At 38.2% G+C, this 27736-nt stretch overlaps 1 protein-coding gene across 1 annotated transcript in view; it reads right to left on the reverse strand.

The window, feature by feature from the left end:
- Positions 1-5428: 5428 nt before the first annotated feature.
- EPS15L1 (epidermal growth factor receptor pathway substrate 15 like 1) overlaps positions 5429-27736 on the reverse strand; it is a 32352-nt gene continuing 10044 nt past the window's right edge. Inside the window, exons 15-23 of the mRNA XM_031064017.1 lie at positions 27261-27458; positions 26838-27002; positions 24814-24940; positions 24647-24697; positions 24106-24242; positions 23124-23184; positions 22682-22764; positions 21074-21206; positions 5429-6838 (exon numbers count right to left, since the gene is read on the reverse strand). Coding sequence (XP_030919877.1) covers positions 6624-6838; positions 21074-21206; positions 22682-22764; positions 23124-23184; positions 24106-24242; positions 24647-24697; positions 24814-24940; positions 26838-27002; positions 27261-27458 — 1170 coding nt within the window. The 3' untranslated portion in view covers positions 5429-6623. The remainder of the gene's footprint in view (positions 6839-21073; positions 21207-22681; positions 22765-23123; positions 23185-24105; positions 24243-24646; positions 24698-24813; positions 24941-26837; positions 27003-27260; positions 27459-27736) is intronic.

The raw sequence follows: 27736 nt of genomic DNA on the forward strand, positions 1-27736 counted from the left end.
TTAGAGAAAAATTATTGCAATGGGAGGGGATCTCAAATCAGGTTCTTCAAAATTAGAAACAGCTTCTATTGCATCCCAAAAGAATCATTAAAGGACAGTATTAAAGACCATTATATGGGTGGTTTTGGTATTAGAAATAAATCTTCTTCTGAGGAGAATAAAAGGTTTGCATTATTTGTAGTACCATTAGCACATGAGACACACAGCAAATGGGGAGTTGTGACTCCTAAAAGTAACATCCTAAACATGAATAGATGTGTGTATCTGCACACCCACCCATCCACCTACCTCCCCACTAAAGCCTGAGACTACAAATCCTGGCTGCATTTCAGAGCTGAAAGCTACCAAGATGCTAAAAAAGATCCAGTCTGACTCCTCTGTGTAAGGAAAGCATCCAGGATAAGGCAATCCCAACTGAACAGGGAAAGATTGCTTTCATTCACTGAACAGGCACTATCATTGTAGTATGAAAATAAAAGGAAACAAGGACATAAAAAATAGAAATGCATTGAAGATGATGCATTAAAAAAAAGAGAAAATGTTGTAAGACAAGGGCCACATCAGTAAGAACACAGAATGTAAAGCTTTTGTATTCCCAGAGAACAAAGGGCAGGAAAGAAGACTGAGGACATTTAAAAATGCTGTGCTAGATCCCTACTCTACCAGACAGAAAATTCCAAGGCAAACACAATAGAAGTTTTAGAATTCCTGTAATCAGAAAAGGCATTTCTAGCAAGCAAATTAAATTCACAGACTCATTTTTTCTATGACACGTCAAACACATTCTGTGTTGTGTTTTCCAGGTGGAAGCATTCAGTGCATATAAAACCTGTTCCTACCTGGTCTGAGTCCTGCAAACTGGATTTTAGAGCCAACCAGAGAGTGGTGCCAGAACTGATGCATGAATGTGTGTTTGGCAACTAAAATCTGATTCAACTTGGCTTCATTTCAGCTAAAGCTGCTTGATCTGTAACCCCAAAGAGGTGGAATTGAAGAAGCAGAGGTAGAGACTGCCCCAGAGGGTCACCTGGCTAACACAACCTATTCTGTGTGCTGGGAGTTGGAGTAAATGAGGGTACAATGAGTGCTAGGGGGGAGCACTCCTCAAACATGGCAACTTTTCCACCACTTCATTTCTTGATGTCACATTAAAGCAGCACCCAAATGTATATCACCACCTTGCAATCCTGTTTGCTTGCACTAAAGCAAATTTTTACTTCATAATTTGACTGCTAAATTATTTATCCCATTTACTAAATTAATTTCCACTTTTAGTCCTATACAATTATTAAGACTCAATGCAAACAAAAGTTTAAATTAGAAGAACTACTAATTTCCAGAGTCTTCAAATTTGTACTGTTTTATAGAGTTCATTGTATCCATCATATATCAATTGTCAGATTCTTTTGCAAAAAGCCACAACTTCTGGATAAAAATACCAATGAATTTATGCTTTGACATAGATGATGCAGAAGAAGTACTGATTAGCCTACCATGAATTATTAAATAAATGTAACAAGTGAAAGCTAATTCTATATTCTCTTTTTATGGCATTTTCTTTTAAATCCATACTGCAGCCTCAAAGACCCAGTGGAATTCAGGTTATAAGAAAAACCAGATTCACAAGCTGCAGTTTACTCTATGCAACATTTGTGTTTCAGATAAAGAAACTTTCAGTACCTTAGGATTACACATTAAATTTCTTACAAGCAATAAATTTTATCTAGAACATATAATACAGCTTATACAGTGATTCCTGCAGGTTATGCACTTGAGAAGCCACACAGAGCCTGGTCAGACAAAACCAGCCAGTCCTGTTTAGATCTGAAGGTGACTTAAATTATTTTCACAAATATAAACCAAGGATTTAGTATTTTTATAAAAGCTTTGTTCCAAGGTTTCTCTTGAACAGGGTGGAGGCCAAGACCCTCTTTATGAGTTTGGCATGTCAGCCTTACTGAGTGCAATGGCCAACTCAAGGTCTTCTTGTTCTTGTCTCCTCAACCGAGCCAGTCTTTCCTGCTCTGCTTTTTCACTCTCTCTCTTTGCCCAGGCCAGCTGCTGTTCCTCATTTCCAAACTAAAAAATGAAAATGGAAAATGAATTAATAAAGTTACCAACCAGCTCGAAGAAATTATGCAAAAAATACAAAGAATCAGACTTATTAAATATACAGCTCAAGTACACCAGGCTGTCTTAGGGCAGTTCTAGATTGACACAGAAATTCACTCACTGGTTTCCTCACTTCATTCTTTATTTCCTTAATTTCTTCCTCCTTCACTTCCTCCTTTGATTTATTTCCTTAATTCCTCTTTCCTTTATTTCCTTAGTTTATTTCCTTAGTTACCTCCTCCTCCCACTTGGAAATTAACCCACATGGGATGCAAGTCCCTGCATCTGTGGCTCAGTTGGGTATGAAAACTGCCAAAAAACCCTCCAAAAGCACAAAAAAAGGGAAGTTAATGGTTTGGAAGCACAGCAGCTACAACCATTTTTAAGAATAAATAGCTGGTAAAGGTAGTAGTTATTTATTCTTGTGCTACTGCACAACAGAGAGTTTTATTGCGGTAGTTCCTGCTAAGGTTGAGGGGTTTGAGATGTGATTTTGGATACTGCTGACATGTGGGAATTTTCATCACCAAATCAGAAGTTACCCAAAGTGCTTCTGCTGCTGTTCATAAAATACACAGAGTTTCACCAGTAAAAAATCATGTGAGATAATCCAATTTACTTCAGCAGAGAACACTAAGAAAATATCACACTGTATAACATGCAGCTCCTAAACCTGTTTGGACTCTCCCAAACACAAGTACAAAGCAGCAGAACTTGTCCCTTGTCCAAAATTATATTCTAGTATTTACCATTAAAGGATGCAAAAGTTGGCTTGTTTGAACTTTCTGAACAAAATCTGAAATTTTTTTATTGAAATCATAGTGATTTCTAACTCAAATATAATCTGTTCCCAGCTAATTTTAGCATTTGCTGAGGAGCAGGAGGATGGGAACAGCTGCATGTAAATGTTTGCATTAAAGCCCACTTCTAAAATCTGCGTTTTGGTTTTTGTTTTGGGGATTTTTTTTTCTATGTGTGTGCAGAAAAACATATTATTTGAGGGGTTTTTGAGGAGAAAAATTTCAGCTGGATGAATACTGCAAAAATTCCTTGTGGCCCAGGACACAGTGACTCTGAGGACAGCCTGCTGCAGCTACACCTGCCTAGACCAACCTGAAATATTGAACTCAGTGTTAAAATGCAAGCTTCAGTGCTAAACCCTGCCTAGCTGCATAAACACTGTCATGGTCCCACCCCAGCCACCTCCTCCACTCTGCAGTGTATCTGTAATTTCTACTTTTTATGTATTTTGACATAAATCCGCCTATTTGAATTTCTTTTAACCCAAACCCAATTCTCATTTACTCATAATTTAATCATGCCTCTGGATGCCCATCATTCTTCTTTTTTTTTTCTCCCATTATGACTTTAGAGATGATTTGATGCAAAAAACGCACTTTTCTTCATAAGTATCTCTGCTTTCATTGCTATAAAAATTTAGATGAGTATCTTTGCATTTGATGCTACTGAAATACAATTGAAGTGTAACACCTTTTGAGATTTTACTTTTAAAATTGAGAGATCCTACTACACTCCTTATTTAAATAATGTCAGCTGATAGGTAAGATTTAAAAGCTCATTAAGATTTTAATAGATTATTTTTTTCAAGGTAAACACAGATACAAATGGAAGCAGGAATTCTCTGCTTAGTCCAGGAATTCAGGCAGATCCAGCAGCTGGGATGGAAAATGAATGGTTACTATTTTCATAAATATAAGACACTTTGGTCAAACTATTTGGGATATTTTTTTAATGTTGAGAAACCAGTTTTACTTCTATGGCTTCCATTCTAGGATAAGGCTTCCAAAGTTTATGAGAGTCCCAATTATAACTTGTTTATTGGACACAAGTTATATTTTTGCAGTTAAAAGTGCTGAGTGGAGAAAGAAAAAGGAGAAATAGGCAAGTGATTCATTGGAAACAAATCTGGATGTGCCTTAGTACAAGTGGTTGGCACAAAGTACAATTTTCAGGAGATAACTCTCACCACTGAGTAGTGAAATAAATACAGAACAGTTCATTAATGCTATAGATTCTTGCACAGATTGTCTGTAAAAAGGTAATTTACAGGTAATTTAATACAATAACAATTTTTTGCATATGTCCAGGTTTCAAGAAGTCTATAAATATGTGTCGCGTGTAATTACATTAAATCCTTCCTTTCCTTTTCTTTTTCAGAAGTACAGTCAGACCCAAGGCATAGATGAAACCAGTAGACTGCAGCAAGACTAATCAAATCACAAAAACTCCACTGATTTGTGTGTACTGAATTTCCAGCTTGTACTGAGACAAAAAGCTTAGTGCTAAGTGTTCTGTTTCTTGGCAAAAAAAAAGTGGTTTTTCTTGTTCTGTAAACTGCAGCTGTATTGGAATAATATCCCAACTGCAACACAGCTGGAACCCAGAAATACCTGAAATCTGAGTTAGAAAAAGACTGTTTTGTTCCAATGAATCATATTTAATGACAGCAACAAAGTTAAGGATGCAATGAAAATATACATAAACTCTGGGTGCATGAATTTGCCAGTGTGTCAAAAAAGCAGCAGATTTTCCTACTAAAATATAATGAAGGTTCACACGTTCTTTCTTGGAACAGTCAAGGATTTCAACTAAAAATCAGGTCATTTGATTATTCAGTTCTACATGATTCTGTTCTCAGATTCCATGGATTTAAAGTAGATGTCAAAAACCTTCTGTACGTAAAACTGATTTTCATTTCCATTATGAACAAAATTTCTCAACCATGAGGCAAAGAGAAGCACAATATTCTCAATCATTTCAAGGTAACTGGAACATTTAAAATATTGTACAGAAGGATTAGAAATTGTCAAGTGTAGCAGCATAACTGTGTCATAGAAACGGAAAAAAACCCCATGACCTGAGGAGAAAAGGGATCAAGTCTGTCTTTTCAGCCAAATTCAGTCAACATTTCTTTTTTTTTTTTCCTACAGGAAGAGAAATTAATTCAGAAAACTGATTTAAAAAGTTATTTCATTTGATGAAATGCCATTTAACAGGAATTATTAAGTTGCTACTGCTCATTATCTCATTTTTCCTACTTGTTCCTTATCTTCTAAAGTTAATCTGAGCTGAGAATGTGATGGCACAGCAAATTTGACCCAGGAGCACCCACTAGGATTGGGATCAGAGATTTTGGTTAATCATTTGATACAATCACTCAGAGGAAACCATGTTTTAACTTAAGAAATACAGTCTGGAAAGTCAGATGACAACTGGGTAAGAGTCATTCCATTCCATCATTTGTCTTTGATTGCAGGAAGAAATTAGATGTTGTTGAAGAAACTTCAGATAAAGCAGGTTTTGTGTCTTATTTTTATTAAGAATGTCACCAGTTTGTATACAATCAGAATTTAACTGTGCAAATCCAACTAGCTGGGGTCAAACATACAACAAATCTTGAACTTGGTCGTTTCAAAAGTGATAAATTAAAGCCCTGAGGCCAACTAAAGTCTGCACAGATGACCTCAGCTAACAATATCAATTAGGAAAGTGATACACATTTAATATTAAATAATAACTAGGAAAAAAAAACCCAACCAAAACATTAAAAAGAAACAACCTGAAAGATTCAGCTTAAATATCTCCCCTTGCTGAACACTGTCCTGTGTCCAGCAGAGTTACGGAACAGAGTAAGTTCAATTTTACTGCATGGCAACATGAGAAAACAAAAACATGTGAAAGGAGGAAGAAGCCTGAGGCTGTGGATGGAACAGATTCTATCCACTTATGGAAGCAATAAGAACCACACCACCACTGCATTTACAATGGTTCCCAATTCCAGCACTAAAACCAAAGCCAGTCTTCGGAAACCCCGGTATTTTTAATTCAATGGGGACCTGACTTTGTTTTCAAACCTTCTGGGACTGTCTTCTGGAGTGCAATGTGGACCTTTCTATCTTGGTTCTACAAAACCATTTTGTTTTCTCTGTCTTTTCTACAACATCAGTAACAGGAACAAAATTCAACAGCTAATTTGCAATTTCTGTCTCGATTTCTGTGTCTCTCTGTGACCACATTCATTCCATCATATACAGCAAATGTCGAAATTTTCTCCACAAACAGTTACAAGTACTTATCAGAAACTTTCTCTTCAAGGATTTGCTTCTCAGGATATGGTGAAATTGCTAGAGAAATGTTCAATATCAATTGTTTTTGAGTCTTTACATCATTGGCTCCCAAAAATCCATTTACAAAATAGCCTCCATGCAACAAAAACAATACACAGATTCTGCTACAAAGAATTTGAGAGTAAAGGCACACTGTACTAAAATAATTTAAATGCAAGTAAACCCTTGAAAATTTAGTAGGAAACTTCTTTTTTATTGAAATAACGCCTTTTTATTACAGAAATATTAATACAAAAACAATGAGGACAGCATGAAGGTACTGAGAGACAGAAGGCAGGGAACAGTAGGTTTGCAGGTAAGACAAAAACCCAACAGAGATTGCTGCAAGCAGAGCAGAAAGTGGTTTGCTCAGAGACAAGGAACTTAACTTACAGAGCTGAAGTCTGCAAAACCCAAGGAAGAGTCTTTAGAAGTTTTACTTGAAGAGGAGGGAGCAAATGGATCTTTTCCACTAAATGGGTCCCCAAACCCCTTTTTACTTTGAAACAGGTCACTGCTGTCAGCCCCAAATGGCTGGAATGGATCATGGGGCTTGGGAAAATCTGCAGACCCAAGGTGGCTTACAGGAGTACTTTTACCTGGAAAGTTTAGGAAAACAAAAAACAAAAGGAGAAAAAGAGAAGTTACTTACCATGGACAATGCAAAGCCCTGAAATAGGAAACTGTACTGATACACTTAAGCATCATCCATCCTTCCTGGGGTGGGTGAAAGTTTAACCCAATATAATGGTATTAATTTCTCAGTGCAAATCATCTAAAACAGTTGTTTTATTTAAGTGGATTTATCTATTTATACATACCAAAATATTAACACTATCAAGATTTTAAATGATGAAACCCATTATAAAGACATTTGGTCAGAAAAAAATTGACAAGTATGACTTTGATTTTCCAGGATTAGAGATATTTCAAGTTTAAGCTTGATTTTATATAGAGACAAAATAAAAAAACATGTATCACTAAAGATAAGTAAGGTTAAATAGGATTAAAGAGTAACTTAGCTATCACTTTACAGAATGCCTGCATTCTGCTTTTTTTCCTGGAATTGGTTCATCCTTCTACCACCATGTACACAAAGAAAAGGAGGCCAATTCTCCTTTCTCTGGGCTGTTTGCTCCACAACCCACCTTTTGTAGGTGACTGTTCTTACATTCCACCCCAACAACAAATGACATCATAGAAATTATTGTGTATGCTCAGAAATATTATGAGTATACTTAATTTGTTGCAATTAAAGCATCAAGGGTTGATTTTTAATTCCCCTTGCCAAAAGACGATTTTGTGAGGTCAAGTAACTAAACAGATAAATATATTTCTCCCCCTCCTGCCCCATCTAAAAAAAAAAAAGATTGCTCCTGAGAAGTGTTTGTCCAGCTTCCCAGGAAAATATTCCTTGGGTGAGCATTCTTGATTGCAATATGTACTTGATAAAGGAAAATCTAGAAACATTCTTAAAATAAACCAATACTTACAACTTTCTGCCTAATAACCTGAATTTCAGACATTATTTGTAGCAATAGAGCTGCTTTGAAATATCCAATTATTTGAACTATAATTTAATAGGAATCTTATCATTCATTCCCATTATGATATACATACTAGGAAAGCATAGAGAAATGGAATCAAACCCCAAATTTGAGAGTATTCTTGGCACATCTAAGTCATAGCCTGGGAGCTCTTCAGAAAGTACTTTGGTACGTGCTCATGAACTTCAGAATATATGCTCAGATGCATGGAAATACTTTTATCAAAGGGAAATAAAGATCAGCAAACTTGCACTGAATAAATGACCTATCCAGTAACTTCCAGTAAATCCCAGCTCAGCCTCTCCTGCCCCAGGGCCAGCCAAAAGCCATCCTCCCTTGTACTCAGCTGGCCTCTATTCCCCAAAGACAGAGGCATGTGTGGACAGGGAGCTGAGGGAATTAGGTTTACATGGAACTGAGGAAATCAGGTTTACATGGAGCTGAGGGAATCAGGTATCCAGGGAGCAGAGGGAATCAGTCTTACATGGAACTGAGAGAATTGGGTATCTCAGGAACTGAGGGAATCAGGTTTACATGGAGCTGAGGGAATCAGGTATCCAGGGAGCAGAGGGAATCAGTCTTACATGGAACTGAGAGAATTGGGTATCTCAGGAACTGAGGGAATCAGGTTTACATGGAGCTGAGGGAATCAGGTATCCAGGGAGCAGAGGGAATCAGTCTTACATGGAACTGAGAGAATTGGGTATCTCAGGAACTGAGGGAATCAGGTTTACATGGAGCTGAGGGAATCGCACAGACTCTCATTAGTGCAGTGCCAACGTCAGACTTAGGTGCAATACTGGTACCACTGGCAGGCACTGAGCTGCATGCAAAGTGGGAAGCAAGCAAATCCCCAGCTGAACAAGCAGACAGAGAGAGACATGGAAAACAAGGCACGTGCAGTAGGAGATAGAACCGGATTTGTTTAGTCCTGACAGTGTTTGAGGGGAACTTGATCATAGTCCCGCAAGTCTTCCACCAGGAAAAAGGCGAATGGATTTAGACTGGACCAAAAGAGATTCACATCAGAAAATCCACAACATTTTTAAAACTTAAGGATATTCCAGACTGCCCAGGGAACTTAAAACATTCATAGAATCAGAGAACATCCCGAGTTGGAAGAGACCCTCAGGGATCATCCAGTCCAACCCCTATGCCTGAGAGTGTTGTCCAAATGCTCCTTGAGCCCTGGCAGCCTTGGGGCCATGACCATTGCTCTGCGAGACATTCTATCAACACATCCACAAGGTTTGAGAAAGTTTCTAGAAATAGCACTGGTTCAGCTGCCTTGAAGCTGGAAGATAAAGGAGATCTGTTAAAGCTCAGCCTACCACTATTTTCCAAGGTTCAGTACATGGATAACATCTGCAACATGGATCTACAGATCCCCACGGCAGCAATGACCCGCGTGGCTCCTAAAGAGAGGCAGATCAGGCCAGTGCTTTGTCCTTCATGGAAGGAAGTGACAGAATGTACATGAAGTTGTTCTCCTCACAAACACAGACCCTCCCTCACCCCACCTGCCCTTCCACAGGGCACCTTTTGCTCTCTGGAACAACGTGTTGCACTTCCATCCTGCCCAACCTGGTGGCCTCCAGATCTCACCATTGCCACAGCCGTCCCATGCTAGGGGACATGCAAGCCTGGCAAGCGATGAGCAACTCAGCATTTTGTATGTAATGCTCCACAGAAAAGAGCAACTTATTTTAACTTGTTTTAAATTTGAGTCATAGAATTCCAGAATTGTTTGGGTTGGAAGATACCTGAAAGCTTATCCAGTTTTAACCCCCTGCCATGGGCAGGGACACCTTCTACTGGTTGCTCCAAGCTGGGTTGCTCCAAGCTCCAAGCTCCAAACTGGCCTTGGAGGATTACAAAGAGAATTAAAGTATCTGCATTTCCAACTTTTGGTGAAGGCAAAACAAGAGCCCTCTAGGTTATTTCCCCTTCCTCTATTGCCAGTTACCAGCAAGGAAATTCCCCCTCATACCTCACCCTGTATTGCCCAAAACCAATTTGGATTGATGGAGGTAAAACGGACCCATTTTAAGTTGCTTTTTTCTTAGGTTAAATCTTCTGCTAGCGAAACCACTTTGTGGAATTGGTGACTGTGAACACAAATGCTGGGTTTGCAACGTATTTGTTCAGCAAGACTGGTTTTTCTGGGTGGCCTGTTTAAGGTTTTTGCACAAAGCTCTGGATGGTTTTGAACCTGCACAGAGCATCAGGGTTTCTCGTGCTTCATCTTCACAAAAGATCACAAAGAATCACTTTGTTGTAGAGGAAATGTCACCATATAATGAGAGTTACTGCTAATGATATTGAAAGCTTTCATTTTACACACTGAGTGCCATTTTCTTCAGATTTTTAGATGTTAAAGAATAGAATAGGGCGGTAATTTTTCTATTAAAAAAGTGAGAGGGAAACCCTTATGCAATCAGGTTTAATTTTGCAGAGCAATTTTAAGGGCAGCACCTACTCTGAAAACATCAACCACAAGGTTGATGATCCACGAGGACCATCAAGTCCAACTCCAAGTCCAAATCTCTCTTTTAGTGCCCTTCCTATGTTGTTCACAGATCACATTGTCCTGCCACACTCTGCAAACATGGTTTTGAGGCCTGGCAGAAGTTTGTTTGGTTCAGTTAGATGTTCAAATTTACTCATTTATTAGCCATAAGTTAGTAAGACCAACACCAGCATTATCTTTCTGATGTCTTTGCTGACTTACACCAAGTGTAAGCCTCCCATCTTAATGACACAAAGATTTTTGTAGTCCCATGTTTAGTGTGTCAAGAATGTGGGTATGGGCTTTCCACAACATAAAGCAAAAGTACTCAAACCACAATTTGAGTTACCACCTCTACCGATGGACATTGGTAAAATTGCAATACTGCAAAATATAGTCATAACCTAGATTGCATTAATCTTCCATTTGCTGGAAAATGTTGCATTTGTACATGACTCTGCTCATCGTTCTGAGGTATGGCAGGCAAACAGTTGTAACCCTTATTTGAGTTTTCTGCTAATAGTTTCAGGGGAAAAAAAGTTCAGAAAAAAGCAAAACAGGTCCTATTCTGAAACCACAGCAGTTTCAGCAGTTACCCAAGTGGTGCACCCAAACCACACCGAGGACTCACTTCAGCAAAAAGAGATGATGAACAAAATGGTTTACCACAGCAAGTGCTGTTACTTAGAGTGAACTCCACCCATACAAAGAGCTTATCTAATTTCATACCCCACAGCAAACTTGAGTTTGGAGGGCTGAGATCTATATTTCAAAGCAAATATAACCTCACTTGTAGGATGCAAACACAAAATTTGTCTTATTGAATTACAAGGTATTGACAATGAAGCGAAATATTTAGAACTGTCTCAATATTCTATGTTTCAATGCTGGGCCTGACTTTCTGCTTAGAAGAGGACCTTGCTAAATGATGAGAAGCAGCATTTTTCCTGGTTTTGAAGCCTAGATGGATCATGCTCATGGGCAAACAGGAGAGAGTGGAAATGACACAACTTTAAACTTTCAGTAAACAAGGGCTCATTTCCAGGATACTTTCTGAACTGAAAAATAGCCTTTAAGAAGTCAGAGTTGTGTTGCAGAGGATAAGGAGTGATAAGGTAAGTCCATACCTGCGATTATACATGAGCATATAATCCCAGGACTTCCACCTCTCCTGTTTTTTCACATGGCCAGAAGAAGCCTCAGGTGCCTCCCAGCACATCTTTCTCTTGGCAGTTTACCAAATTTACATCTCATTCCCAACTTACTCAGCATGATTTCTACCATCCTGTTAAGATTATCCAGCTCCTCCAGTGATGCAGAGTAAAATCTTCAGAAACTGAACTCACAGAAAAAATGATTACTAGTTTCAAACTTTGCCTGAATGTTAACTACATTAAACTAAATTTTCTACAGAATACTTGGAGGTCTTTGTCTTCAACAGGGGCTATTGCAAACTCAACTATTTGATAATGTTCTCTGCAAAAAATCACAACATGGTTTTTGTAACAGAAGGGAGGAGTTTTCCCTTGCAAAACCCCCTCAGAACTGTTTTTGCTTAATATTTGCAAAGTTTGCACCTTGAGTTCACTGAAAACTTCTGCTTAGGAGAAACATTCTGACAATCTACAAACTTCTTGAAAGGTGAGAAATCGTTATATGTTCAGCCCAACAATCTGCTCTGAAACAGCTTCTGGACAACCTCTTTCAACCATCAGTACTGAAATATCTTTACTCTGAGAGGCCAGCATAAACAAGAGAATCAAAGCGTGAATGGAATTTTTAGCTTGTGGCCAGGCAGGTGCTCCACCCATGAGTCATTTATCCTACACAACAAGGGATGCCTGTGCTCTAATGTAACTGTCAGGTCTTCTAGAAGTCATGAAAAATAAAAAAACTTTTCCTGTCAGTCACAACTTCGAGGCTAATTTTCTCACTCTTGGCTACAGATGAGGGGAAAAAAATAAAGGTAAACAGGCACCAGGGTACTTGTGAACAACTCTGGGTGCTGAAAAAGTTCTAAGGAAACAGGTGTGCGGCATCATGCACAAATAAACATCCCAGCACTCCTGTCATCTCACAATGAGTAAAGAACAGAACTCTATACACTGCTCTAGATCAAATGACTGATATCCACAACTTCAATAAATCCACATAAATTAGAGTTAAATCTAAATTAAATCAAGGTAATTATATTACATTATTTTTTCCTGATTAACACAATCCTTTCTTTTGTTCCTAACTTCTAATTACATGAATTATACCTAACATGGCTTCTTTCTTTTAAAATTTATCTGACTAAATACATAGAGCAAATTTCTACATGGGAACACTGTACATGGTGCAAGTAAAAAAAAAGTCCACAAAAGCATGATGTGTTTTAACACTAAGTATTCACAACATCAAGACATCATTTTCTGTCAAGAACTGGACTCAGTAAATGCACAAGAGAAAGCATTCAGACTTTGGCCTGCATTTATAAGGAAGATACTGAACCAATTGTAAAGTCTGAATTTTTATCTAGTTGAGACACTGAAGACACATCTTAGGCAAACAAACTACTAAAACCCATTTATATGTCCAACTCAAAAAGTAGCAAAGACCTAAGCCTTCTTTACCTCACTGAAAGTGTCAACACAAGGTCAATGTGCACTGCAAGTGCTCTTGGGCTGCCTTAAAGATGAGAAATAAGTCTAAAATTGCAAAAACAGTCAAACCATAAAATGCCTTTAATTTAGAGAAGTGACACATACAAAAAAGAACTATATTTATCATTGGCATGAAGCAGGAGGAAGCATCAAACACAAAGGAAGGGAGCAGCAGAAGCTGCACAAACACCGGCTGCACTGCCCTGAGCTGGGTCAGCAGCTGGTTACACACAGAAGGAGCAAAAGGCTTCTGAAATGGTCCCAGGGGTACAAAAGACACCCCCAAAGAGTGAATCTAAAACTTTCACTTGGACAATCCTGGTCCAGGGAAATCTGGAACATGTCTGCATATGTGTGATTATCTGGATATCTAATAACTAAAACTTTGAGGTCAAAGTGCCATCAGAACAGCTCTTTTAGATCCCTCCACAACTGTGTGCACTTGAGTGGGCAAATCCATCTGCAATTTCCCTTGCAAGCTCCCTGCACCACAGGAACAGAACAAAAAGATGTTCTGCTGGTAATTTTTCTTGCACTTCTAGCTTCTCCGAGGCTGACAATAACCTTCTGCAACCACACTTCAAAGGATAGGCAAAGGATGGCCACCCCAAATTAGGGAATTAGTATTTCTGTAGGTGATGGATTACAACATTCAACACAGCTATAAGTTTGCAGATTGGTTCAATAAACACAATATTAAGATCCTGAAGACCTGTTAAGATCTTAAACCCCTGACCCCTCTTCATTTTTTTAAGCTACCAACATGTTCAGATATCATTTATTAGCCAACTGGCAAGATGAAAAAACAGTTTATCAGCCAGATTTTGCTTGAATCAGCCTTTTCTGTCTTTTTTGGTAGGACAGCAAAATACATCTAGCAGTCTTGTAATTAGTGATTTAGTGAAATATTGAACCCTAACACCTTGATTGATTAAATTTATGATCAGTAACATCATTACTATTATTTTGTAATAATTTCTAGTCACTCAAACACTCTGCAAACCTTTGTGTTTGCACTGAGGTTTGGAGTTCCACAGAACCAGGTCTCCCTGAGGGATCAGAGTCATGCTTCCTAACCCAAGGCAGGCTACTGTCCCCTGTATTTTTTCAGTATTTTAACATTTCAAAACCGTAACAAGCAATACAAACACTGTGGGAACAAACCTGAAGCCCTTAACTCAAAAAGGTTAATACAGAGGTGTTAACCACTAACCTCTGAAAAGCCAATATTCAGTTGCCATCATAGACCAGAGCTACAAAAAATAAATGGATCACTAAACAAAGCTGAAGTTTTTTGACAAACTCCCCATGCGCAGTGTGGAATAGTAATTTACCAACGGAATTTATTTTAATGCCTGTATTTCAAACAGCAGCTAAGTAACTCCACTAATTTATTTCTTATATAGGATGAATTCAATATGTTATTCCTTTAAATTTACTCAGAGTGGCTGTGGACTCCTCATCCCTGGAATTGTTCAAGGCCAGTCTGGAAAGGACTTGGAACAACCTGGTCTAGTGGAAGGTGTTCCTGCCCAAGGCAGGGGTGTTAGACCTGGATGACCTTTAATGTCCCTTTAATGATCTGAGATTCTATACATTCCAAGTTACATTGTATTTTTCTGCTATTTACATACTAACGCCCCAAAGAAAAACTCAATTTTTAAGTGCATTAGCATTTTAAAAGTTCACTATTAATATAATATTCACTACCTCTATTACTCACTAATATACAATAACAATATAAATTATAACATTTACACAAGCCAAAATTTATTTTAATAATAAAAATTCTTAAAATAATTGTGTTTATTAGATAATCATTGCAAGAAAGCATCACACTGAAATTGAAAAGTATATTTTCTTCCTGCGTTTTTAGGACTTTTATTCTTTCATAGTTAAAAAGGTGAAAACCACCATAAGCAAGCAATAAAAATTTAGGAAAGGTTGAAGGTTTCACACTGCTCTGCAGTGAAAGTTCTTCCACTAATATCACAGGACGCCAGAATGGTTTGAATGGGAAGGATCCTAAAGGTAAGAATGCTGCCAGCACAAGTCACGGAAACACTGAGGGTGCCAGTTTGGAGGCTTCAGGGTGACTTTTGCATGAGAAGCCATTTTGAACCTACTGCCAGTTCTAGGGTTCTCCATGCATCCTGAAACTTGGGTACTTCATCCATCACTCCTGGAGTCAGGATTAAGGCAGAATCACATTCATCCGAACTTCTTGATGGCAAAAAATGTTGTCTCTGAGCTTCTCCAGCAACCATGTGCACCTGGACCATCATTAGTTGAGCAGGGCCAGCAACACTTGTTTGGAGGATGCCAACTACCACCTAGTGACACTGACTATATCCTGTCATTTTAGCACCATGCAGGAATACAGAGTGGTGGGTATGGAGCATGGGTCACTGAATGCACCAGCAGCCTTAAAGGCACTAAATTATCTCTCTGGCAAATGGGTGTGTGTTACCTCTCCTATCCCTGAGGCCTACAGGAATACTCAGTGCTAAAACCCAAGACAGTGCAAGGTATCACTGGGACCTGATTGTATCCTACAACTTGGTGTGCCTTGCCCCCTTGGAAGCCAGGTCACACACACTCCTGTTGTGATGCTAACTTGATGGGGAAGGAACTCTCGTGTCTGAAAGGGCACACAAAAGGCAGATTCAGCACCACACAGTTCAATGCCCGTGTCCTCGCCTCACATCCATAATGTACAACATCACTAAGGCAGGGCATGACCTGCTGTAACAGGAGGGGTGGGTCAAGCGTTGCTCATCCTCCCTGGATAGAGCAGCTTCCTTCAGGAACTCAAGGGCCTGACAAGCAGTCCAGAGCATAGAGAGTAATGTGTCAGATGCTTGTCAGTAGTGGTTAATCTCACTGGTTAACAGCGCTTCTATAACCGCAATGTGGAATGCATGAGGCTGCACTGAAAGGAAGTGGTAAGGGTGGGGCATAAGCACTAGGTCCCACGATCAAAGCATTTACTTATAACCCAATCACTGACACCCACACAGCAACTTCCCGTACTTTAAAAAAAAAAAAGAAAAAGAAAAAAAAAATCTGTTTCTCTCTTTCTGTAATCAACAACTTTTACCTAGAAACTAGTTAGCGGCGAACTCTTGACTGATTTCAATCTGCAGCTCACAGCAGAAAACATAATTTTTCATCTGTGAGAACCTACCAGAGCCATTTTAACTGACAGGTTTCAGTCTACCAGTTCTTTCATATTTTTTTATCCTTAATTACACCAAAGTCCCATAAAGCTTAAGAAGCTGCATAAGAAATATAAAGCAACCAGAAGTTCGATAGTGCTGAACACCACAGGCAGCCCTCTGCCAGCAAATAAAATGTCCTTATAAATCTACAAAACTCAGCAATGTTTTAGGGGAGTTTGAGAAAATAATGTGCAGTGGAATGTAGATCCTTGTCACAGGGCACCTTCGTTTAAGAATGCTGAGATACTTTACTATTATTTGCTTTCTGTTTATCACAGCTCATTACACAAAGCACTGGCATTTCTTTGGTGCTTCTTGAGCATTACTCAAGATATAACATCAATAAATTTACAAAACGTTCCACTCCTCTCCAAAGAAACCTGCAAGTTCTCCAGCAGCACCCGGTGAACATCAAATTACTCCAGCCAAGTCCTAGGGGAGCCCTATGAAACCTAATGTCCATTAGAACCTTCATGGAGATTAATACCTTACTGAAGAACATGTATGCATTCTCTTGGGGATTTTCATTTGAAGAGTCTTGTCAGAAGAGCTAAAGAACTTTTTCTTGGCTGATCTTCCTCAACCTAAAGAGAATCTTAAACCAGGTATGGGACAGAGATAGTGATGTTCCAAATCTTTTCATGAAACAGTAAGTTGGAGCTTTGAGGTAAACTAGTATCTAGGTTTGCTCCTTCTGGAACACCTTCCCCTTGCTATTCTCTGCTGGGATTCACTGAATTATTAACCTTCCTCCAATTCTCTTTAAAGATTCTACACTTAACCTTCAAACAGTTTTAGTGAATAAATACTCAACAGAGTATTTTACCATAAAAACAAACATGAGATTTCTCTTGGACCAAGCAAGGATCAGATTAGGACTTTGAAACATCTAAAAGATCTTGACAGACTGGTCAACAATAAAGTAAGAAAAAAAGAAAATTATGATGAACAAAGCTAGCATAAAGCTGAGATTCTACCCAAGATACAAATCTAATTAAATAATCTTGTGATTGTCATACCCTCTCTTAATCTCAGTATTCAAGAAGGGAAAGATATGGATCTCAGGGTGCCTAATGCATGCCACACAATAAGGGTTTTCTCTCTCACAGAGAGTTGTGAACTGAACTATCTACTAATACACTCAGATCACAGCCGCTCCTCAATGTTCCAGCTGTGGAAAAAACCCAGATATCAACTAAAACCAAACAAACCAACCCATTTTCACTTTACAAGCAGAACAGGTCAGGATGCGTAGGACCAGACCTGATGACCCACTGCAATCCTGTTACTGACAACACTGCAGCAGCAGAGAAGTTTCTCTACACACTGTGTGAAGACTGTGTTCAGAACCTGGATATGAGAGCAGCTCCTCTGAACCACAGAGCTCAGAGCTCGATTCATGAGCTTAACTTTGCTAGATAAACTTTTTGCAACTCAGGAAACTATTCTGAAGCACTAATACATAGCTCTATTATTCTATTCTTATATCTTCTCTACAACTTAAATATTTTTTCTAATGCCTCAACACTATTCTCAATTCCTACTGTGTCTTAAGCTTGTCTCTTAACACCTACAATCTTCTAATTTTATAAATTCCCACAGAGGGGAGGCTCCTCAGGGGCTGCAGCTCCTCCCCAGGGCAGGCACAGGGGCAGGGGCTGAGCTCTGCTCTGGGACAGGGACAGGAGCCCAGCAAGGGCTGGAGCTGGGCCAGGCCTTGGCATGGAGCTCAGGGCAAGGTTCTGCCCCCCGAGGCTGCTGGGCACTGCCCAGACTCCCCAGGGCAGGGGAGCCCTGACTCCCTAAAGGCAGTCAGGGCTCAAGAAGCGCTTGGACAATGCTTTCAGCCTTTCAGAGGGTGAGACTGTTGAGGTATCCTGTGCAGGGCCAGCAGTTTGGCTCCATGATCCTTATGGGTCCCTTCCAACTCAGGACATGCCATTTTAAGTGTTTTCCTGATCCTGTGCTCAGCTGCAAGGGTTTGCTCTGTTTGCTCTTTGTTTTCATGAAGGAATGAGACTTGATGTCAAACTCCTCATTCATCTGGACAAAAAAGAGACCCATGGGCAAAGTGAGAACTGCGGCACACTTCGGTCCAGGACATAGTGCAATCCCTCAATGGGATATCAGACAATGTTTGCATGTCACATGCAAAAGCTTCACATAAAGAAAAGCACCAAATCAGGACTAATCAGGAACAAACTCTGGTGGATCCTGTTTAGTTTCCACTATCAAAAGCCTGGGAAATCAGACAGCTTCCAACGCTCTGCAAAAGTATTTATATTTTCTACTTGAGTGAGAGGTTTGAGGACAAGTAAAGTTTCCTTTTAGAGCTTTTTGCACCTGCCTACCAAAATGCAACCAAACCACAAAAGTGTTTTTCAATATTACCCCCCCCCAACAGAAAGAACAGTTTTACTAAAAAGAGTACAAGCATGGAACAGAAAGGCAAATTACAGGTTTGTCTGGTAATAATTAGCGTTTATTCATCCTTCAGCAAGACCTTTATCACTTACTTGTTTTTTAATTAAAGAGACCAATAAGAAAGGTAAGAAACAACGGAAGCTTCTTGTCTGTTGTTTGTTTGCTGAGGCCATTCTAACACACATTTTATGCCCATATCTCTTGCTACAATCACACTATATTACTATATAATTTCTCATGCTTTAAGTAACCACTGAAGATTGCCTTAGTTGTGGAAGGAAGGGAGGAGTAGAACTGCATAAACACACGAGGCTCATTTGCTTTAAAAAAAAAAACCTGTTGTTTCCTCCTTAGCCTATTTTATCATAACAACATTTTTGGTAGAGCGTGGAACCTCACAAATACTGTATCTCCCCAGAAGCGGGGGAAGAGAAACACTTAAACCATTTTTAACCAACTGATTAAAGGCTGAGTGCACATGTCTAAATAAAAAACATACTAATACAACTGAACATTCCCCAAATTCCTCAGTATGTACAAAAGAGGGAATGAGGACACAGAAACCTAAAAAACCCTCATGTAGGTGAGTCAGTATTCACCTTTCCAGCTACTATTTCACTGCATTTGCTAAGAGTAATCATGTTTCTAACAAGAAATAGAAAGAAACTACATATAAGAGATTACATTCGTATATCTAGTATTTATTGGAATCATCCAACTTGGTATATGCTCTGTTAACTCTAAAATATTTTGGGTAGATATTTTTTTGAAAGATGGCCATTTGCATTCTTTCCTTGAGAACCAAATAAAGAAAAAAAATCATTCACAATGTGAAATAAGATTCCCTTCAGCATTTCTATTTCTCCTTTTATTCGCATCTGTCCTAGTGATTGATATTTGTCAACATGACATATTATGTCATGTCATATTATGTGGGTTTTTTTTTTAATTACTGAAAACTCATTAGTAGAGTAGTAGAAAATAGTAGAAAATACACAAAGCAAGCATAGAACAAACTGCTTCAAAGGCTTTTTCACAATCCTAGAGCATTTCCTGACAACTTTACATGCATACTCACCTATAAAAAGCCTCTCATTTGCTGCTTTCAGGGTTTTTGGGTGCACCATAATCTCTTAAGCAATAAAATCACAGCAACAGGAACAAACTAATACTGCTGTAATGGTCTGCTTGTAAGTCTACTGTGTGAAATGATATCTTTCATGTCTTGGATCAATTTATGGGATAGGTAATGGCATTAAGGATACCTTGGTAATAAGCAAGCACTTTTCACATTATCCAAGGAGTTTGTTCTAGAATAACTGGTTTGCAAAACCAGCCAGATCAACAATACCTGTCACAAACAGGCTGCCTGCTCTGCTCCAAAATGCACCAGCAGAAAGGCAGAGAACCCATACACTGCAGGAGACATTAATGATGGATCTGTTCTTTTCGTACTATGCTTCCTAATACTGCCTGTGGATATATAAATACAAGATGATCAATGTGTTTAGTGCAAAATTCTGTGCCTAACCATAAGCAGCATCTAGCTTCTGTTGTTTTTTTGAGCCAACTGAAAGTTCCCTCTTGATATCAACTGAACTCTACCATTGTTGTTAAAAGGAGACTTGAAACTACATGGCTTCAGTTCTTTAAACAGTTTCACTGGTAGCTGAATATCTTGAAAACAACTGCAGGGAGAACAGAAATTGAAGCTCCACTGAGAGAGATCTTATTTTCAATTCATGAGATTTCTATATCTCCCAGATTTCCATAAATAATGGACTTGAAGCAGGAACAAAGCCATTTATATTCAGAAAGTGTTTTCTGTTTAATTCACACAGTGATGTGCAAATGTAAGAATGATCCTACCTGGACAGACAGATCAGGACAGGTCTAACTGTGTACCCTGATCTTGTCAGTACTTAGTGGTAGATGCCTCAGGAAGAACATCAAAACAAGATAAAGATGCAGCCACAGTCATACTGCCTTGCTACTCAGCTACAAAGGAGCTGGAGCCAGCATTTTGGCTTTTGGGGCACCCTATTGTCTCTGTTTCTTCTAGAGAAATTCTAGAGAATTATCTAGAGGTTTTTTAAAGACTATTTAAGCTTTTTGCATTCACCATATTCTCTGGCAAACATAGAAATAAATCCTGAATTTAGATTACCATATAGAAACAAACCTCTTTATTTTAAAGATGCTATTTACTAATCTTATATGTTGCCTACTTAGAAAATACAGGGGTTTTCACCCTGTTTTTTCCTGCCACATGTGATTTTATAGATCTGTAATAGTACTCTCATCATCTGTTTTCCACTTTGAAGAGTTTCAGTCTGGTTTACTGATAATTTTGTCAATTACCAGTAACTTCACATCTTCCTCCATGGTTGAAATATAAGACAGACAGTAGACTGTCAACTTGCTCTTATATCCAGCAATACACTGTAAACTGAAAGAAGCAGCTTTTAAAAGAAGAAAACCTTCTTACCACTGGGTGGCTTGGGTCGTGGAGGGACATTTTTCTTGGGTGGTAATGCTGGTGTGTCTGATTTGCTTTTGAAAGGGTCATCTGTGAATCCTGTCCCTCCAAAAGAGGAAGCAAAGGGGTCTGAAGGTACTGACTACATGAGAAAAAAGAAAAGGGGTGTAAGCACACTGGGGAATGCCTGTAGTTTCATGAAGCTACAGGTTAAGTCAAGTAAAAGCATTAACTTCAAAATCTGAGGGCAGATGTACAGAATTGTAAGTGGTGTAGGACGCTAATGCCCAATGACAGAGGTGCTCAGATTCCATAAACATTCAAAGACCTTATGCTTTTAATCATTTAAGTACTTCTAGAACTTTTAGTCCTGGCAAAAAAGTTGATGAGGAAATAAAAGGAAGTAAAACTTTACTTTTTGCTATTTGGCAATGAACAGTCACACCACAGCCTGACCTTCACTCTAATAAACAGAACCATGACAGAACCTGGAAAAACAGTGCAGAAGGGATAACTTTATTCCAAACTTTTCTGAAGTTACACATAGGTATTTGACTTTTTAGTCAAAACCTTAGGGAATATCCAAAAGCATGTGTTTAAATCTTCCTATATTCTAACAGCTTTTCTAAAGGACTCTCCTACTGATTAAGAAGCACACAAGTATTGTGCCATGCAGGGAAATCTATCATTGTGAAATGAAGAAAGAGGAGTTTTGTGAAAAAGGTAAAAATCGCAGTCAAACCTTTGCTAAAATTTCTACCTCAAGCCAGCCACGTCTACTGGTAAAGGTTGTTGCCACCTAGTGGGGAGCTAAAACCCTTCCCAAAATAGTAAAAAGTAGGGGAGGAAAAAAACGACCAAGAAATGTCATTAGTCAAAGTGAAATGATAACTTATTTTATTTTTAACATTTACTCCACAGTGTTCAAGTGTTACTGTAGAACTAATGGAAGGAGTTGGGCACTCAGTTAACTAAATTCCAAACTCCACCTCAGGAAAGCAGACCAAGACCTTTCCAATTATCCATTTTTTTCATGTGTGTCCTGAACCTTTTTCTTTATCTGCTACTTAAAATGAACAGAAATTGCACACTTAAAACATGGGAGAGACTGACTGACTGTTAAAGAGTGGAGTAAGGTTAGGTTACATTTATTTACTAGCATAGTATTTTGTTAAAAGTTGGACTCAATCTTAGAGGCCTTATCCAATCTTAATCATTTTATGGTAAGCTTAGAAACAAGTCAGGATACTAACTATGAAGTAACCAAGAAGCAAATTCCAGGACTTAGATGAAGGCTGGACACTGAAATATATTAATATCTGCAACAACTACCTCTTCTTACAAGTTAAAACTAGAAGTTAACTTATTTTCCTGATTTGGTAATTGAAAATATTTGTGAAAAATTTATTTATCCCTACTGAATCTACCAGTCTTAGTAAGACTTTGCCATATCTGACATGGTTGGAAAATTCTGTGCTATATAGCTGGTGAGGCTGACTGGAAGAAAATTAACAAAATCAGATTGTCAGCTAGAAAGTTACAAGCATATCACACTCTTTTAGAAAGTGTCTGTACATACATTTTTAAAAGGACAGTTGCTTTCCTTTTAACCTTTACCTTTGACATCTGACTGAAGTCTGCAAATCCCTCACCACCACTGAAAGCACCACTTCCAAATGGATCCAGTGTTCCAAATGGATCTGGAACAGATATGCAGAAAAAAAAGTTATTTTGAACAATACTTAAGGATCACAAGAAATGCTTAGTGGTGTCAATGAAGCACAAAATTAGGCAGGTGATTAAAACACACTTGCATTTTGACCTGCCATGAGATGTTCAAAGATAATTCCACAAAACAATAGGTTTTCTTCCAGTTGTTTGGAGGGAAAATATGAGAAGAAAACAGTGATATATATAGTGCCACAAAGACAGCCTTCATGAACTGTGACAAGACCACGATGCTTTTTGCCAATGGCTCACAAGACTCTTTATTCTCAACTCTTATATTTTGTTCTTCTTTCATAAAAAGATACCTCATTATGAAATGTTTACTTCTTACCTGGACCTTTTGAAGAGATACTGGAAGACGTAAAAGGATCAGTGCTTTCAAAAGGGTCAGTCTAAATAAGAACAGATATACATAATTATTTTTCTGCTGGACTGGGCACTTACCATTTCATGCCTACCAAAATCTCTTGCTTTAAGACAAATAGTTTCCAGTTTCAGACCACTCTATTCAGTGGACAGAGTAGGATAAAAGCAACTCATTATATGAAATTTACCTTATTAGTGCATTTGACTATTGCATTTACTCTTTAAGCAACAGACAGAATATTCAGGTCACGCATTTATATTATTAATAATTCAGAGAGTCTGTATACTGCTTCTTCTTAAACAGATAGTTTCTACAGCTGCTCTTCAGTTTGACAAGTCAGTTGGTCTTGCAGTATAGGACTGTACTTAAATAAAAGCTGATTTCCCACAGACTGAAACTGGTCTTGGGTAGCAACACTCAATGAATTGCATAAGAATGAGGAAAATACTAATAAAAACAAAACAAAACAAAAAAAATCCAACTCCCCCCCCAAACAAGCACACACATCAGGACAGCTTAGAACTGCAACTATGGCTATAACAACAAGAGTGTTCTGTGCAGTCCCTCCACTGTGCTGGCTCCAGAGTCTGCTGAGGGCTCAGGAATCCTTTAGCCAGAGCAGTTCCTCCATCTCATTCACCCTGTGACTGCAGAAATCTATGGAATGGAGGGAATGAGTGGGTGCTGCTGCTTTGAAATTCCCAACAGAGAGGAAAAATATCCACCTAAAAGTACATTCATGGTGAATGTACCACATTATCATGGAACCAGAGAGAACACTGCTGATTGCCTAAACAATCCATACTTATATTTTAAGAATACAATTAATGATATTTCATCAGTTAGGAAAAAAGTATTTTGTGTTATTTCACTCCTTTTAGCTTTCAGACAATAAGCCTGTCAATAGTAAAGAAATCCATTAAGTGTAGATTTAAAAATTACTGACCTTTGAGGGTAAAGTGGGGTTTTTTGTGAATGGATCTGAGGTAAATGGGTCACTCTTCACCTGTTTCTTGAAGAAATCCTCAGGGGCAGAACTACGAAATGGGTCACTTTCCTTAAATGGATCTCCTCCAAAGGGATCTAGAAGGAGCATGAAAAGGTAAATACAGTGTAGCACTAGTGTGTCTAAAATGAACATTCCATATTTGACCTCACACTCACTGATACAATTTTTCTTACACAAACACAATGTTTTGATAAATCTGACAGACTTCCAGAGACCTCTCTGCAGAGGGTATTTACTAACTTAGAACATGTTATATGAAGCTTTCAGACTTAATAAAGAGTTATACACTTCTCACTAAACATATTGATTCTGAATGCACACCCTGTTGGGTTTCTATGCTCCCACAAGCAAACCAAAACTCTGAAGCCAGGAAAACTTTTTTGCTTCCTTTGTGTTTGTAAATCTTTGTATGCAATTCTTGCGTTTGGCTACAAATGGTTTATACCACACCCTTCCTGTCATTAAAAAGGGCTATTACCTGCTGGAGCAGGTGGCTGTTCTGCAAAAGGGTCATGCTGGAATGGGTCACCTATGCAGAAGAGAAAAACAATTTGTTTTACCTACTATTTAGCAAGATAAGTTTGTGGAAATACAATTTACTCAACAATTGATCTTCAAGGTCCTAGATAAGCATTTGTCACTTACTGCCTTTGAAGGGGTCTGCTTCCTTAAATGGATCAGATTTGAAAGGATCATCTGACTGGAATGGGTCTGTATGCAATTCTTGTGTATTATTGGTAAACATCAAAGCTTTATTCTTAAATGGATCATCCTAAAAATTAAGAGGAGAAACATCAGAACAGCTTGTCATGATAAAAGTAAAAACGCCCAGTTATCCATTAAGCAGAAATTGCACGCTATCTTGGTTCCTGTTTACCAGTCTTTAAAATTAGTTCCTAAAGAACTTTCTGAATATGTGACTTCTAAGTAGAAGTAATTACACAGCAGAAGGAAATTTGTACTCCAAAGCTACACAGAATACCAAAAGATAACAGTACAAACAGCAATTAAATGTTACACTGTTGCCCATATTAATATATTCAACTCTCAAATACTTTAATAACAAAAGCAAACCAACCCCAGACATCACACTATCAAAAAATTCTTCTCCGCCATTACGGCTCGGCTTCAGGTAAGTCACTTATTTAAAAAGAAAGGATAAAAAATAATCTGTGGACTACAAATACAACAAATTACTACCAAGTAGTCAGATCCTAGATTGCTTCTTGTTAACTCATCTTTGAGCTTAAAGCTCCAAATACTGATTTCCCGTGATAAAGCACTTCATGCAGGAAGAGCCACCCCAACATTTTGATGACAAGAGCTTTCTCAGCAGAGGCCAAATCTACATTTGTCAAGTTGTAGAAAATACCCTGCATGAACAAGCAGCAAACTGAAGTTATGAAACCTCTTCATTCATTTGAATGATACCCCTGGCTTGGGTCTTGTTTGGAGGTCTCTGATGAAACCCAAAGTGCAGACAGCACCTACACAGCAGAATTCCAGGGACATTGGGGGCCATCCCAGCATAAGGAATATCCAGAAACAACTACCCACTTACACTGCCCCCAACACCAGAAAGAGACAGGATATCTTTCATCCCTTTACAAGATGTAAATGAAAACATCCTAATTAATACTTCTCAGAACAGCGGGAGGGAGGTGGGGAGAGAAGGAAGAGGAAGGAAGAATTGAGAAACAGGAAAGTGGCACAATGGTTTTTAAAAATTGCTATGAACATAGACTGGTGTTTTCTGCCAGTAAGTGGCTCCTAGGTTTTGCAAGAAAACATCTGGAAATCTTCACTGGAAATTAAATATATTTATGCAAGCCATGCAAGCACAGAAACTAAGCACTAAAATGTTTTAAGACCTTTAGTACACGTTTCTCAATGTACTGTTTTTATCTACACTGTTCTTCTTTTGAGCAGTTTGTTTTTACAGAGCAAGTGTAAAGTACTGCATAAAGACAGCAATGGCTAGTAAATATTTACTAACACATTATATACTCAACTTCATACTAAATCCATAGTAAATATTATGCTTACAACAGTAAACATGTTTCCATAATGAGGAAGGGCCACATAGATGTGCAAGCAGAATCAAGCAAGTATGCAACTTTTATCTTGTCATATTTAAGAAAAGAAACAGGTTTAAAAAACAAAAGAAAATTCTTGTGTTTTACAGGAATATTTAATACCCAAATCAACATTACATACCCAAAAGAAATTGACTTGAAAAATGTTTATGAGCTTGAAAGACTTTATGATTTGGGAAAAAAAATCCTGATTAAATAAAAACATAATAAATGAGAAAGATGATGCTGAAATTATTTAAGCAAAAGAGAACCATCCTTTCAGAAAGGGAATATGTGTAATAAACATAGCTCAATATAAAGCAGAAATTCATAAAGTTTGCTTTGGAAATAAGAAGGAAATACATGATAAAGGAAAATTTACAGCAAAAGAAGGTTTCACCTTGATAAACTGGAGAAGAAAAAAAGAAACACTAAACTGGAAATAAAGCCCCACCTCTGTCCTGAGACTGAACATGTGACAGGTTACAAATCCACAAGACCATGTGCCAAATACCAGCTAAACAATACTTCAGATAAGGTGCAAGTCAGAAGCTTAATTAGTGTAAAATATACTAAATAACAGTGGCTTTTTACCACAGCTCCATAATTGCTTCTTTCTGTCTGCCCAAGGCCTTCACTCATGTCTGCTAAATTCGTCAAACTCCCACCATGAATCCCATTGAGAGCTTCACTGTATTCTTCAATGCTCTTATTCATTTCCTGATGGCTTTCTTGCAGCTGAGAGAGTTTACTTCTTGCCTGAGAGGGAAAAATGTTTTAGCATGTTACACACTTAAGAACACTGTCATTCTTAAAGTCTCCTTAAACACTGGTGCCTGACAGTTGCATTTTATCCCCAGCAGAATTGAATGCTTCCTAACTCAAACCAGGAATTTACCTACTAAACACCAGTCAAAAAGGCTTATTTCATGAACCAGGACTTTTTCCTCCTCTGAAAAATAATTTTTCAACTCATTTCAAGAAGCAAAAAATTACTGTATAAAGTACAGTGAATACCTGGTTTATTTCTTCCTGGGTTGATTTTAAAGATTTGATTATTGTTTCAAGCTGCACTTTTCCAGCCTGGATACTCTGCTCTAGCTGAGTCTCTTCTTGCTGGAGGCGATTCAGCTCTGCTTTTGCTCTATTAAGGTCATCTTCCTGTAATTTTAAATCTGATTCCTGAGACTGAATCTGCATTTTTAGTGATGAAATCTGAAACAACACAGTAGAAAAATCAGAGTGAAATTTGGAATAAATGTGAGTTATTAAATGGTGAATTTACAATAAGTAATAGAAAGTGGTACAGCAACCTATCAATGACTAAGGAAAATCTTTAGAACTTAATATGAAGAAATGCATGCTGCTTCTGCTGTTGCACAAAATCCTTGATAAAAGCACGTTCAATAAAACCTAGAAATACTATTTTGAATAAGAGGAATACCCCACTACTTATAAAGGTAATCAAAAGCTGTTTCCTAGATGTTCACCTT

The sequence above is a fragment of the Geospiza fortis genome, unplaced genomic scaffold (genome assembly GCF_000277835.1).
Source record: "Geospiza fortis unplaced genomic scaffold, GeoFor_1.0 scaffold299, whole genome shotgun sequence".
In the NCBI taxonomy this organism is placed as follows: domain Eukaryota; kingdom Metazoa; phylum Chordata; class Aves; order Passeriformes; family Thraupidae; genus Geospiza; species Geospiza fortis.